Source organism: Oryctolagus cuniculus, chromosome 20 (assembly GCF_051225735.1).
Source record: "Oryctolagus cuniculus isolate XC-2025 breed Fujian yellow rabbit chromosome 20, ASM5122573v1, whole genome shotgun sequence".
Taxonomy (NCBI): Eukaryota; Metazoa; Chordata; class Mammalia; order Lagomorpha; family Leporidae; genus Oryctolagus; species Oryctolagus cuniculus.
Window position 1 is genome coordinate 43,381,093 of NC_142886.1, and position 14,889 is coordinate 43,395,981.

Consider the following 14,889-nt stretch of genomic DNA (forward strand, 5'->3'; position numbering starts at 1 on the left):
GGCCTTCCTCAGAACCACGTGCATAGCAGAGGGTGGTTACTAGCACCGACGATGGTGCTGACCCTCACTGAGGCCCTGTGGGTCACTACAGACATCTTGCCCCCCTAAATATCCCCCGTAATGCTTCTGCTGTGTGCCAGGCACCACTGGAAACACCTGCCTGTCCCCATCAGCCTGCTTCAGTGTGGGCCTCGGCTCCGGCTCCTGACTCCAGCTTCCTGCTCAAGGAGTTGGGTCCCTGCCACCAACATGGAAGACCTGGTTTGAGTTCCCAACACCTGGCTTCAGCCTGGCCCACCCATGGCTACTGCAGACATTTAGAGAACGAACCAGCACATGGGATCGATCTCTCTCTCTCTCTCCTTCCCATCCTCCCTCCCACCTTCCCCCCTTTCAGATATAAAATAAAGTGTTTGCACATTTCCCTCATTGAATCATAAGATGACCCAGAACCTAAGCGCTTTATCCCTCGTGTTGTTCATCACAACCCCGCCAGGCGGCGCCACTGTGCCCGGCTTAGGCAGCCCAGCGACATCTTCCGCCAAGCCTGCTTTTGAGGCTGACAGCAGCTCTTGCACATGCACACGCTTGCTGTGCGGCAGGCAGTCAGCCGGTAGCAGCTGTTGGTATCTCCAGCGCCGCGGCCGCTGCAGCCACTCGCCCTGCTACAGCAACACGGGGGCACTCTAGGTCACCAGGTCATGTAGCGGGGAAGGCGGGGGTGGGGAGGACTGACCGTTGTCAGTGGACTTGACTTTCACATGGGAACCAGCCATTGGCAGGTGGCTCTGCTCCCAGCAGCATGCAGCCCCACAGCCAACCCCACTGTGTGTGTGTGTTGTGTGCATGTGTGTGTATGTGTGTGTGTGCATGTATACACGCACATGCATGGTGGGGCATGTGGAGCTACCTCTTCTCTGAGCCTCTGTATGTTCATGCTGGAGCCAGACGGGGCCTGCCTGTGCAAGAGCTGCCTGAGGGTGTCCCCACGGGCGCGGTGGGACTCCTGCCCCGGGAAGTGCCTTCCGGGCACTCCTGGCTTTTCCAGGAAATCCTGGGAGCTGGAGCCAGGGGCGATTCCTCCATAAAGGAGGGCGCCGGAGGGCAGGCGCGCCCTGCTGCCTTGAGCCAGCCTGTCTGAGGGGCTCTGGGGCATCACAGAGAGACTGGAGCTTGCAGATGGCCAGCTCTGGAACACAGCGCAGCGCAGGGAGTCAGATGCAGATTCCTGACCCCCGCCTGGTGCAAAGCCTGAGTCAGCAGAAGCCCTGGTGCTGAGTCAGCTGCAGACTTTCTCCGTCCTTTCCTCCAGGAGCCACAGCAGCCAATCGGCTTCCCGCAGCGGAGGGGTCATCCGGGGGGCGGGGGCCAGGGTGCAGGATCCCTCCCCCTGCCTTCAGCCAGGACTTCAGCCCTGAGCTGTGCTTTCCCTCTTCACCCACGCGATGCTAGTCTGCTCATGAATGCGCTTTGTAAACTGCTTTCTCCTTATGCAAAGGTGATATCAATTATTAGCAAAAGAGAAAGAGTTTATTATTAGTAAGAGACCCAGAAGTGAGACCCAAAATGAAAGTTGGTGTTTTATGCTGGTCACAAAATATGAAAGGCCTCCCCCAAAGCCCATGGAAAATGTGTATCATGAAAAGCAAGGCGTGGGGGCCAGCACTGGGACACCGCGGGTTCAGTCGCCACGTGACACTGGTGTCTCATATCAGAATGCCAGCTTTGAGTCCCGGCTGCTTCACTTCCGATCCAGTTCCCTGCTCATGTGCCTGGGCGAGCAGCAGAAGATGGCGCAAGTGCTTGGGCCCCTGCATCCATGTGGGAGACCCGGAGGAAGCTCCTGGCTCCTGGTTTCCACCTGGCCTAACCCTGGCTGTTGCAGGCATTTAGGGAGTGAACCAGCAGATGGTATCTCTCTCTGTCTCTCTCTCTCTCTTCCCTCCTCTCTCCGCCACACTGAATTTCAAATAAATAAACTTATCTTTTAAAGACATTCCCCCAGAGTGATACAGACAAGTATGTGTGTGTGTGGGGGGGGGGGGATTCCCAACTCTCAGCTCCTTCCTGCCTTCGTCATTTGGACCTCCCTGGGGTCAGGTTCAAGGTAAACCACGTTAGCTGAACTCTGACAGAGGCTGGACACTGTCTGGAACTCAAGAGAACTGCGCCATCTTGCCCACCACCGCTGCTAACTGGAGTCACTTTCTCCCCTTTGGCGGCTTTGCTGAAAAGTGACGGCATGTGTGCTCCCTGCATGAGCGCAGGCAAGTGTGGACGCCCTGTGCACCTGCTGGTGCCAGCACCCCCACCCAGGAGCTTCCTTTCCATTCTCTCTCCACGCACATCCATGTCACTAGTTCCTGCAAGGGCCCCAAGAGGCAGGTGTAACGCTCCCATTTTACAGGAGGGGAAGATGAGGCTCAGAAATGTTAGGCACCGTGCCCAGTGGGCTCAGCAGGAATTCGAGCCCAGGTCTGTCTGCCCTGCAGCTAGCTATGTGGTCCAGCGAAGGCCGTGTCCCCCGAGTTTGTTGTAGGGGTGGAGTTGGGCATCTCTGGCTGGCCCTGTGCTGGCTTCCTGCAGAGAAGGATCTGGGCCAAGCTCTGCCCCCAGGGCTCTTCATCCCCTCCTGTGGGATGTCACTCGCCCAGCTAGTTCCCCCTGACTCCCGGGAAGACAACAGACACCCCACTAATGAGCACCCCAGGTGGCAGCAGGTGGTGACTCAAGTACTTGGGTCCCTGCCACCCCCCGGGGAGACTCAGACTGAGTTCTTGGTTTCTGGCTTCAGCCTGGCCCAGCTTGGCTTCAGTGGGCATTTGGGAAGTGAACCAGATGGGAGCCCTGTTTCTGTCTCTCTCTCTCTCTCTCTCTCTCTCTCTCTGCTGTCAGATTGATTGAGTAATCTAAAGTAGCAGCACACCCAGTAAGCACTCGGCAAATGACTCCATTAGCGCCACGGTGGACATTCCCTGCACACTTGCTAATTACCTACGAGGCTCCCTTTGCACCCCCCCCCCCGAAACACTCGGCAATCCAGGCCCGGATCTGGCTCCTGAGTGACATGCCTACACACAGGACATTGAGAGCAGGGGCGTTCCTGCACCTCCGAGCTGTGTGTCCTTGGGCAGGTCACTCAGCCTCTCTGTGCCTTAGCTTCCGCGAGAGCTAACAGTCGTGTTGGCTTCCCAGCGTCGGGACAAGGATGGGGTGAGTTTACACTGTGGAAGCGCTTGCTGACCAGACTGGCCTGGCTGTCCATACCCCCGTGCACCCCAGGCTTCCCTCCGCCCTCCACGCTCATCTCTCCTGGGCCTTCCTACTCCTGTGGGTGGGGCATTCGGAGCAGCCCCCGCCCCGGCTCCCCGCCGCCCTCGGAGGGTCCTGGGCTGACCTGTAATTGCCCTTTTTGGAGGCCATGTGCAGCGGCAGCAAGCCGTCCTTGTTGGCCCTGTTGGCGTCGGCGCCCTGGGACAGCAGGAACTCCACCACCTCCTCGTGCTCATTCTTGCAGGCCTCGTAGAGGGCCGACGCGCTGTCGCTGGCCTGCGTGTTGATGTCGGCACCTGCAGAAGGAAAAGCAGGTGGGTGAGTGACCAGGGCAGCCGTGGCCTCCGTGCCGCACCCACGGAGCACTGCGCACGGCTGTGCTCCCCACGCCAACACCTGCAGTAAGGATGGGGCTGCGGCCAGAGCAGAGGCCCCTGAGAGGCTGGCGGCAGCCGTGGTGGGGCTGGAGTTCACTGAGCACCTACTGTGTGCCGGGCCCGGGGCTTTGCCCCTGTTATCTCTCTGAATCCACGTGGCGTCCTGTGGGATGAGCATCGCTCCAGCTCCACGTTACGGACGAGGACACAGACGCAGAGAGAGCCTGGGCAACTGGCCCTGGGTCACACAGCCCGTAAACTTAGAGCCAGATGTGTACCTGGTAGTCTGATGGCAGAGGCCAGGCTAAAAGGCCATGCTGGGCTCTGTCCTGAGAGAAGCCTTGTGAGTCCAGGAGAGCCCAGAAGCCCTGATAGAGGGGGGTCCTGGTAACTTCACGAACCCGGATCTGTTTCCGATTTCAGTTCAAGGGGTCAGAGAGGAATTACTTCCTGTCTCTGCTGATGGAATTGCGGAGCTGGGCTGAGCCGATCGGCTCTACCCTCTGCAGCTCCCGGGGGAAGGGCGAGCTGGCCGCCCTGCTCATGACTGGCTCTGCAGGAGGAGGGCTCCCTGCCCTTCTGCGTTCCACACGGGGCTGGACCTAGGCAGCTGCGACAGGTCAGGGCCGCGAGGAAAGGTTCCAGCTAACCACAGTGCGTCCTGCGGTCTCAAGGTTTCTGGGGGCTTCTCACTTTCACTTTCAGTGCTGGTGGGACCAGTTCCTGTTTCTTTTCCCTTTTTTTTTTTTAAGATTTATTTATTTTATTTATTTGAAAGGCACAGTTACAGAGAGAGAGAGAGAGAGAGAGAGAGAGAAAGAGAGAGAGAGAGATCAATCTTCCATCTGCTGCTTCACCCCCCAAATGACTACAATGGCCGGGGCTGGGTCAAGCCAGGATCCAGGAGCCAGGAACCCCATCCGGGAGTCCCACGTGGGTGGCGGGAACTCGGGCCAGCCTCCACTGCTTCCCTGGCACTTCAGCAGGGAGCTGGGTTGGCAGCAGAGCAGCCGGGACGCAAACCGGCCCCAAATGGGCTGCCAGTGTGATAAGAGCAGTTCCTGCTGTGCCACGGTGCCGCAGCAGGAACGGTCTCTGATCTGGCCGGGAGAACGGGGGCCTTGGTGACAGTGAGAATCCGTTGCAGTTTCTCGTCTGACCGCCAGGAGTAGTGGGCCCTATCTCTCGGGGTCCTGTGGGCAAATGCGTCTGCCCAGGGCCTGGCACGGGGAAGGTCCCAGCAAGTGCCGTGTTCTCCTCCCCAGGGTGGGGGCGGCAACCAGCTGCTCCGACCCCGCCCGGCTCTCGCAGGCAGGCTCCCTGGAAGGCCTGGGCCCCGCCTGCTGCTTTCCGCACAGAAAAATATTTGGACTGAAGGGTGGCCCCAGCCCGTGAAGGGCACAGCCCCTGACTCAGTGCCGGCAGGAGGCCGGGGCAGCTGTCGGGACTTAGCGGCCCGTCCTCACGTCCTCACCCGCTGAGCCCCTGCCCTTTGCCCAGCCTCCTGGCCGGGGCTCCCAGGGCCCTGCCCGGGGCCCCTTTTTTCTCACGCTGCTCGGGGCTGATCTGTCCCTAGCTGCAGGGGAGAGCCTCGCCTCTGTTTTCCCAACTGCTCAGCCACATGCCGAGTCTGATGCTTCTCGGGACGCAGCCCCATGTGGGGCGCCCTCCCGGGCCACGGTGCTGGGGTCAAGGGCAGAGTGCACAGTGGTGCGGGAGGAGAAGTGGGTGCGGTCCGGCTCGTTCTGCAGCCAGGTGGCTCGGGGACTGCAGAGAGGCCGTTCCCCCTTGCTGGGCCCGAGTTGTCATGTGGGAAACGAGGACGTGTCGCTGCATGAGATGGCAGATACGTGTCACACGCGCCACCCCCATAACTGCTGACGTCACTACCGGATCTCAACCTGCGTCGCGCCTCAGCATCCTTCTCAACACAGCACTCCGGGAAGAGCGCGTCCACAGGAGGGCGCTCACCTGCCTTCCCCCAGCGCTGAGCTCTCCCCGAGCCACGCGTCCTGGAGGCCCGCAAGCCCCCGACGCTAACCACTCACCGTGCTTGGCCAGGAACCTCAGGGCGTCCAGCTGCCCACTTTGTGCGGCCACGAACAAGGGGGTGATGCCGTAGGCGTTCTTGGATTCCACCTTGGCCCCTCCGCCCACCAGGATCTCCATGACCTCCAGGTCGTTGCGAGAGACAGACTCGTGCAGAGCCGTCCAGCCCCGGTTGCAGCGGTGGTTGGTGTCCGCGTTGTGCTGCACCAGGATCCGCACGGCCTCCGCGTTCTTCCTCTCACAGGCTGTGCCGGGGAGAAGCAAGACCGTCAGCAAGCCGTGCCCTGCCCTGGTAGGTCCGTTCGCTCCTCACCAGCCGTTCACTCCGCAAGCATCCACCTGGGATGTAGGATGCTGGTGCTGGCTGTTGGGCTGGGGTTACCACCCCCTTTCACCGCCGAGGAAGGCGAGGCACAGAGCGGGCAAGTGACCTGCCTAGAGTCACACGGAGATTAAGTGGCAGAACGGGGATTCCAACCCTGCAGAGACCCCTGGACTGTTCTGCAGGCCCCTCTTCCAGGGTGACCTGCTCCGGTCCCCTGAGTCGCCCAGGTGAGAAGACCCTTCCCGGCTGAGGAGCGGGCGGGATCATATTCCTGCCAACCCCGCAACTCCTATAGGGAAGCCCGACTCGTGAGCACAGCTGTCAAGTCTCGCTCCTCCTTTTAAGCACCCCTTTAAGCCCCCTCTGTCTCTGGACCCTCTTGGCTCACCCAGAGCTGTCACCAGGGAGCTGCTCCCGGCCCCCTGTCCACACTAGCCCCGCTGGAGGCGTCTCGGTGTCCTTGCTGGGGCAAAGGGGGCTGGCACAGGGCACAGGGGCTCCACTGGGACCAAAGCCCAAGCCTCCACCCCACCACGCCTTGGTTTTCTTACCTGTAAAATCTAGAATAGAAACGTCTCGGTGAGGAGGACGGAGTGAGACTGCACGGAAGGCGCTAGCGTGTGCTGGGCACCCGGTAGGAGCAGGGCCAAGCGCCTGGCTGTGACTCGCCCAGCTTCCTGGGAGCTGTCTCTGGGCCAGCTGAGGCTCCAGGTGACAGTTAGGGCACCTGTCCAGGCAGACGCGGGCTCCAGGAAGACACTTGCCCTGGGAGCCTGCACTGGATCCAGCTGCCTGCTGCTACCCAGTCCTCATTGCCCACGGAATAGTCCCAGGGCTGGAGCAGGCACGTGTGAGAGTCAGGGCTGTCCGCCCCCTTTCAAAGGATAAAACTGTCATTTTCACAAGACCCGAGCTGAGGGCCTGAGCCCATGGGTGCGAGCTGGATACTGCTGTACTGACCCAGAGTGGGGTGCCAGCGTCTGGCTCCTGGGGCCATCCCAGGTCTGCCCCTTGCAGGCTGTGTGGTCCTGGGCAGCTCACCTCACATCTCTGTGCCTTAGGGCCTCACCCATACAAATGAGGATTCTAGCAGTGCCTGCCTGTACCATAAGTGGTGGATATTCAGGTTCCAGAGAAGAGAGCGCTGGTGCGTGGTGAGCACCTGATTAATGCTAGCCGTTAGCATGATTCAGATTTCCACTGTGGGCACCGCAAGGGCGGTCAGTGAGTGTCCTGAGTGAGCCGGGACAAAGGCTGCAGGCACAGGAGCTGTCACACCCACGTCTCTGAGCCTGTGCCTGCGCTGGGCCCCCTGCTTGGCCAGCTGGTGTGTGCCTGGGGTTCGGGCTCAGGCACCAGGGCCTGTCCACCATGCTCCCTCAATGCCCCCAACAAGCTCTTTTCCCACGGGACCAGGAGCACCCACGGCCACCGAAGGCATCTTTTCATCTTTGAGCCCTCGGTGTCCGCCCTCGTACTGGCCTTCGGGAAGCGCGCAGGAAATGCCTGGATGAATGACTGGTCCAGTGACGTGGGTGACACATCTGAGTAGGCTGGGCCCCCTTCTGCACTGGCGGGAGCAGTGCTCCAGACCACCCACCCAGCGTCCGGACTCTTCCTTGGGGAAGCCCACCCTGGGGGCTCACCTTTGTAGAGGGGCGTCTCCCGGGACTTGTTGGAGATGTCAGGCTCCGCCCCCGCCTGGAGCAGCGAGAGGACGCAGTCCAGGTGTCCCCTGCACGTTGCGAGGTAGAGGGCTGTTTCCTCCTGCAGGGTGCGCTGGTCAATGGTCCCGGGGTATTCTGGGAGGACCAAGCAAGCAGTTCACCAAGGAAGGAAGCACCTGCCCCGCACAGCCACTCCTGGTTTCCTCCCAGTCCCAAGGACGGACAGCCAGAGTGTCCTCTGGAACTGGCCCCTGCCCTCTTCTGGTCCTGCAAGCCCAGTTCGGCTGCCACCTCCTCTGGGGAGCCTTCCCTGGTTGGCTCCTCCTGCTTCTGCACTTCCGCCGGCACTGCTGACGACTTGCTGTCGCTGGCAGCCATTGCCAGGACTGTGCTGGGCCCTTTGGGGTCCGCACTGCTTGAGGGCACAGGTGACGCCTGCCTGCAGAGGGCCCCACCTGACTCTGGCTCAGGAGGAGCCCAGACTGGCCCAGGGTCCCCGGGCTGGTAGGGTCAGCCTTGGCGGGGGCCAGGCACAGCTGCAGTGTTTTCCACACCAAATCAGCCCTTGGAACATTCTGGAATGAGCTGGCAGTGGCTCTCCCCAGTGTCAGGCCTCGCTCAATCCTTTTCTAGGAATTAGGCTCTCCTGGCCTGGGTGGCCTGGGGAGGTGCCAGCAGCGGGGGGCGTGTGAATGGGGGGGCGTTAGGGGGGCATGGAGGGAGGACAAGTCGCTTCCTCTCCCCGGACCTGGTGACGCTAATGGCCGAACAGTGGTGACCGCCTGCCCTGCGCATGAGGGTCAGAGCCCTCCCCAGTGCCTTCCCCACTGTGGCTGCGCCCAGCCCAGCGCCGCTCACCCCGCTGTAGGAGCTTCAGGCAGCCCAGCTGGCCATAGTAGGCGGCCTCGTGCAGCGGCAGCCAGCCCTCCTTGTTGGGCTCTGCGAGGTTCTTCCCTTCCTTGATCATGGCCTTCAAGGCCTCGTCGTCACCGTCCTTGATGGCCTTCAGCATGGGGTCCACGGCCCTGAGGAACAAGGAGCAGTCAGTCCTCAGGAGCCTGCTGGCAGAGCCACGTGGTCAGTGTGACCCAGGGTCTCCCGGTCCTGGTCGTCCCTGCTGGCTCTAGGAGAGGGGCTCAGTGCCCTGGGGACCCCCCTGTCCCCCTGCTTTGCCATGGCTGCAGCAAATGATATGCAAGGCCGATTCTAGCGGGAGGTGCAGGCACACAGGGCCCACCCCGCCTGTCCACCTGCCAGGGCCATGCTGAGCTGCCAGCAGCCTGGAGGGGAGGCACAGACCCTTCTGGGGAGCAGTTCTCGGGGGCCTCCCTACTCCCCTCCCTGTCCTCACTCCTGCCACCTCCGGGTGCTAAAAACTGCAGATCCTCGAAGGGCTGATGACCTCGAAGCCTTCGCAGTTTGGAACCTGTCAGAAAGATGTCTCTGCTTGGCTGTCAGAGTCACCTTGCCCATTCACTCATTCAATCATTCATTCAGCTCTGTTCCCCATCCTTAGGGAGCCAGTGAGTGCCATGCCCGCTAGGACTCCCAGACCCCCTTCTGCGGAGGCTGCTGTACACACAGCCCCATTTTCCGGATGGAAAAGTGAGCTTGGAGGGGGGCACTGTTCCCAGGAGCTAGCCCACACGCCTCCCAGCAGCTCCCCCTCCCCACCGGTGTGAGCTGCACTTCCTCCTGACTCTCTGGTTATTAATAGCACAGAGCGCAGAAGTCAGTCAACCACAGCCCGAGCAAGGACGGTGGGAAACTGACCAGATGCGTCCCGGAGCCTCCATCAGCACCAGCGCTGCCGCTCTGCGAAGTGCCGGCGGCAGAGCACCCCGGTCAGCCTCAGGAAGCACCCCAAGTGGTAGGCGGCCCCCTCCCTGGAGGAGCCCCGCTGAAGGGAAGGGAGGGCACCAGCTCTGCTCATGGCCTTGGCGAGGGGCCGCGGGCGTCACTCCCCTGCGCGGCTCCCCAGCTGTGGGGCACGACCCCTCTGTGAGCTCCAAGAGCCTGCCCCAGAGGGGCACCCTGGAGGCCACTTTGTCCCTTCCATCCTGTCCTACAGAGAAGGGAGACTCAGAGGTGACTCCAGGCTGGGACCAGCGCTGGGACCCCCTCTGCTGGCTGTCGGCCCCCAGTGCTGGGACCCCCTCTGCTGGCTGTCGGCCCCACAAGCAGCACCAGAAGCCGTGGGGGCAGCAGGCCTGAGACTGGTGCTGAGAGGCAAACGCGGGCTGGTGGCTCCTCCCCTCCCTGCAGCGCGGAGCCAGGAATGGGTGCCCAGCCCTGGCTGTTGATCACCTCGAGGGCCCTGGGGGTGCAGAGAAACGAGGGAGACGGCGCGGCTTCCCCAGGCAGCCGGGAGCCCAGTGCCCGTGCCAGGCAGGCAGAACCCCTCCTGCAGCTCCGATTATTTCTGGATTTTAGCACCTGACACTTAACAAATAAAGACCACAAAACAAAACGAAAGTTGAGGGTGTGGGTGTCTGGAGGGGCTGCGCCCAGGGCCACAGTGGTGTGGAGCAGGAGGGAGCCGGGACAGGCCAGAAACAGCTGACTCAGAGCCCTCAGCTCCCCGCTCCTGGGGCCCCAGCCTGCCTCCTGCTGGGTCCCCCTCCCACACGGGTCCCTTTCCGGGGGGCCTCGAGGGCTCAGTCATGGGTGCAGTCTGGCTGGCAGCTGCTGGAGGCCCGCAGTCTGCAGCCACGGAGCCCAGCACCGCGGAAGCAGCCAGGGTAGGGGGGTGTGCACCTGCAAGAGGTTTGCTGGGTGCCCCAGCTTCCTGGGTGCTGTGGCCCTGCTCCCCACCCCCACCCTCCCGGCCACCCCCGCTCAGACAGTGCCCAGGGTGGCGGGGGTCACTTACACTGGCTGCGAGGTCTTGAACAAGCTGCTGCTGTATTTCTGCAGGACCCCTTGGAACAAGCCCATGGGGGCCGGGGCCGTGGCTGGCGGGCTCTGGGGAGGCGCGGTGGACCTGGAGGGTGCAGAGCAGGAGTGAAAAAGGGCAAAATACTCTGCATAGGAGAAGCGGGTCATGGCTGGAGGCCGGACCGAGGATGGAGGCAGAGCCGGGGAGAGACTGAGTGACAGACAGGCACAGGGCGCTGAACCAAAGCAGATGGCCGGGTCCTCTCTGTGTGCTGGACACAGCTGCTGCGTCTCCAGATTATTTTTGGCCCTTGGAGGAAGCCCTGGGAGATTTAAATGACCATATAAGACAACAATGAGGTTAACCTCACCCCCAGCCTGGCGGTCCCCCTCCCCAGCCAACCACAAGAGAGCAGATAGGAGGCAAGGTGACATTCATCCCCCAGCAGGTCCCAGGATGAAAGGGGCCCAGGCTCAGCAGCCTGCCGGGCGGGTCCTGCAGGGGCTGGACGAGAGCTGGGTGGGGGAGCGGGGACAGGGCAGCCAAGCTGAGATGCCAGGGCTGGGCACACATGGTCTGCAGGTTACAGCCGCGGAAACCAGCGGGGTCAGAGCTTGGGGTCAGACAGAAGCGCAAGCCCAGGCTCTGGCACTTCCTAGCCGTGTGGCCCGAGAAAAGCCAGCCCTGTCTGTCCTGCACCTGTCAGGCGGCATGAGAGCTGCCCTGTGTCACAGGCAGCGCGGAGGGCCGGCCGTGGGTGGGACTGGGGAGGACGCGGCCACTAGCGGAGGGCAATCCGTGGGGAGCTGCCACGGTGGCCCTGAGCAGGACCCATGGTCTTCCAGCACCGCTGTGGGGCAGACAGTGCTGAATAGAGGACAGGCGCTGTCACCCCCTGTCACTGCCGCCACCTCTGCCTTCTCCTTATCACCCTCTTCTTCTGACGCCCCCTGCCCGTGCTCATTCACAGACCCTCACTCATTAGCCCTAGGCGTCCACGTGGCTGCCTTTTGCCCGTGCGGACACTGGGGCTCGGACTGAGCTGCAGGCAGCGGCTGCGGGAGTGGAGCCGCCCGGATCCCCACGCACACCCTCCTCCAAACGCCGTTCCCTCCTCCCTCCCGTTCTGCAGCCTCCACGTCACCAGGTGCCCTGGCTTCAAACAAGCCCCTTGGCCTCTGTGGGCCTCGGTTTCCTCACCTGCACAATGGAGGGCAGCGTGAGACTGGGGGGGATCCTCACTGTTCGCATAGCTGGGGAGAAACTCCAAGTATCACATGGATCCAAGAGCCGCCATGTGGGAAGGGGCGTGCAAAGCCCAGCCAGCCAAGGCTGCCCTCCTCAGGCCCTGCCAGCTGCTGGGCTCCATGTTCCCAGCACTGCTCCTGGCCCTGCGAGCAGGAGGGGCTGAGCAGCTGCCAGGTGGCTTCGGGTCAGCTCACCCCCGCAGCCTCCTGCCTGGTGGTCTTGACGAAGCCCTGGGCTTCTGTCTCTGCAATTCTCGGGTCTCAGCCACTCTCATCCCCTGTTGGCGTGTGGCCCCCGACCCCTTATTGCTGTCAGATATTTTTAGCAAGATTTAAAAAAAAATCAGCAGCGGTAAAGCCACCTCCCCAGGCACCATCCTGAAGCCAGGATCTCCCCCCGCACTATCCCGATGGCTGCAGGGGTGGCAGGGGTGCTGAGGCCGGTGGGGCAGGGGTGAGATGGTGACAAGGACGTCCCCTCACGAGCGCGCAGGACAAACGTTCACAAAGCCAGTCCAGGCATCGCTTCAGCCCCGCCTCGCCCCCAGCCCTGCCAGCCGATGGAGGCAGAGGGCATGTTCCCATTTTACAGATGAGGAGCGGACAGACTGAGTTCCATTCAGCACAGATGTCCCGGCTCTGGCTGGGTCCCCAGCTCTGCACCAGGGGCTGGGGGAGACGGATCACTAAAACGTGCCCTTTTGTGACTCCTTGAGTCATTCACATGCTAGGAGGGTAAGCGACAAGGACACATCCAATCACAGAGCTGCAGCAGGGAGCTGAGATCTGGGCGGGAGGATTTGGAACTTTTTTTTTTTTTTTTTTTTGACAGGCAGAGTAAGATAGCGAGAGAAAGAGAGACAGAGAGAAAGGTCTTCCTTCTGTTGGTTCACCCCGCAAATGGCCGCTACAGCCGGCGCTGCGTCGATCCGAAGCCAGGAGCCAGGTGCTTCCTCCTGGTCTCCCATGGGGTGCAGGGCCCAAGGACTTGGGCCATCCTCCACTGCACTCCCGGACCACAGCAGAGAGCTAGACTGGAAGAGGAGAAACTGGACAGAACCGGCGCCCCGACCAGGACTAGAACCCGGGGTACTGGCACCGCAAGCAGAGGATTAGCCTAGTGTGGGTTAGCTGTGGCGCTGGCTGGACTTGGAGCTCTGAACTCAGGATGCGGTTGCTCAGGGTCACTGTGGGGTGAGTCTCGGAGCCCTCGGGCTGCACTGGTGCTGATGGAGGCTGGGGGCCCCACTTCCCCCTGCAGGGCCCCGGGCCGGGTAATTCCCAGTAGGGCAAACCGCAGGGCTGTCAGGGCTGTCATCGGAGGTGAGAGAAACCTGCCCGGGGCGGATGTGGGCCAGGTCGTGACCTGGCCGGGGCTCAGGGAAGGCCCTCCCTACCTTCATGTATCTGCAGCAGGCTGGGGGCTGGTGAGTCACCATCACCCAGCTCCAAGGCCCCGACCTGGAGCCCAGCGGAGCCTGGCTGCAGACGAGGCCAGGTGAGAATGACCAGTCTGTGTATTGAGCAAGACGCCTGGCCAGGAAGGGATTTACACTGAGCCAGGGCTGGCTGGCCGCTGGTGCCAAGCAGGCGTCTGCACTGGGGAGGGGGCTCCCATGCCTACTCTGTGCCAGGAAGCTCTGTCTGTCCTTGCATCTGAACCCCAGGGCACTGGGCACAGATACCAAGAGTCCAATGCCTGGCACGCAGGAGGTGCTTCATAAATCCAAATGAACGGATCCAGACAGATAAACCAAGGCCTTTGAAGGAGAAAAAAAATCTCAAATTCCTGGGTAGAGTAGGGGAGAGCTCCTGGCCTCAAGCTACCCCCCAGCCCTGCAATGCTCACTCCCCCAGGGTCCGTGGATCAGCTTCCCCGGGCTGGCCAGAGAGGAGCCGCGTGTGGAGAGGGACGAGAAACACACATGGCAACAGCTCTGCCCGCGCGTTCGTTCAGGTAGCAAGTTCGGAGCGTCCCGTCACCCCTGCCCCTGCGTGCAGGGGTGAACTTGGCTTCCTTTGCAAATGAGGAAGGGGGGGGGCCTCGGAGGTTCGCTTCCTCCATTCTCCTCTCCCCGCAACGCCCCCGCCCTGGCCTGGGTGAGCTGACCTCTCTGCGTCGCTCGGAGACCGAGCCAGCCCTGCCGCTGCGCTCTCTCTGCTGGTCCCCGTGCACCTGTGGCTTTTCCCGCCATTCGACCAGGAGAGCAGAGAGGGCGCCCCCCAGGCCCAGGGCCAGTGCACAGTAAGAGTGGGTGGGCGGACTTGAACTGCTCACAGCTGTGCACGCAGCACCCGAGCAACTTCCTGCTTTGCGTTTTCCTCCTTTGTCTTCTCAGAAACATTTTCCATGAAATGCGGAAGTCTGAAGACGGTATACCCTCTGGGGCTGGCCGGGCCGTGGCAGCGTGGACACCTGGCCTCACCCCTCCACCGTGCAGGAAGGCGGCTCTGCCTCTCGGGGAGCAGCGCTGGGCCAAAGCGTGCCCGGTGGTCCTCGTGCAGCTTCCAGACGTCACCCCTGACGTCCTGGCGGGGGACAAGCAAGGGGCAGAGGCTCTGGAGAGGAGACCCCATTTCCTGTGGGGCTGAGCTGGCTCTCGTGCCCGGGACCCCAACGGCTCCGGTGACTGCTGTTTTGGTCACAGAAGATAATGACCAACTACATTCCTAGAGTATTTTGTTGGTTTCTTGTTCTCTTCTTTTCTCTCTCTCTCTTTTTAAATATTTGAAAGGTAGATAGGGAGGGGACAGAGAGATCTTCCACATGCTGGTTCACTCCTCAAATGCCACAATAGCCAAGTCTGGGCCAGGCCGAAGCCAGCAGCCTGGACCTCCCTCCAGGTCTTCCACGTGGGTGGCAGGAACCCAAGGACTTGAGCCAGCACCTGCTGTCTCCCTGGGTGCACGTTTAGCAGGAGCTGGGACTTGAACCCTGGTGCCTGGTACGAGATACCCGTGTCCCATGCAGCACGTTAACTGTTAAGCCAAATGCCTCATCCACTTTCTGGGTTTTAAAGTGCAATTATTTGCCAAATATATGTACATATTAGGCACCTATGGTATACAGGCT

At 61.6% G+C, this 14,889-nt stretch overlaps 1 protein-coding gene and 1 long non-coding RNA gene across 4 annotated transcripts in view; one reads left to right on the forward strand and one right to left on the reverse strand.

Annotated features, from left to right (window-relative positions):
- Window positions 1–14,889, reverse strand: part of ASB2 (ankyrin repeat and SOCS box containing 2) — a 37,098-nt gene that overhangs the window by 8,081 nt on the left and 14,128 nt on the right. Inside the window, exons 3-7 of one of the 2 annotated variants that reach the window (XM_051839133.3) lie at window positions 10,564–10,674; window positions 8,550–8,716; window positions 7,671–7,826; window positions 5,699–5,944; window positions 3,398–3,569 (exon numbers count right to left, since the gene is read on the reverse strand). In XM_051839133.3, coding sequence (XP_051695093.2) covers window positions 3,398–3,569; window positions 5,699–5,944; window positions 7,671–7,826; window positions 8,550–8,716; window positions 10,564–10,674 — 852 coding nt within the window. Of the gene's footprint in view, window positions 1–3,397; window positions 3,570–5,698; window positions 5,945–7,670; window positions 7,827–8,549; window positions 8,717–10,563; window positions 11,947–14,889 lie in introns of those variants that run through there. The other variant, XM_089322730.1, reaches the window with a different exon arrangement.
- Window positions 9,407–14,483, forward strand: LOC127488746 (uncharacterized). Of its 2 annotated transcripts, XR_007916538.3 has the most exons (3): window positions 9,407–9,561; window positions 13,674–13,773; window positions 14,156–14,483. It is a non-coding gene; the product is annotated as an uncharacterized LOC127488746 (long non-coding RNA). The 2 variants fall into 2 exon arrangements; XR_016226876.1 differs by lacking the exons at window positions 13,674–13,773; window positions 14,156–14,483 and adding an exon at window positions 9,763–10,161.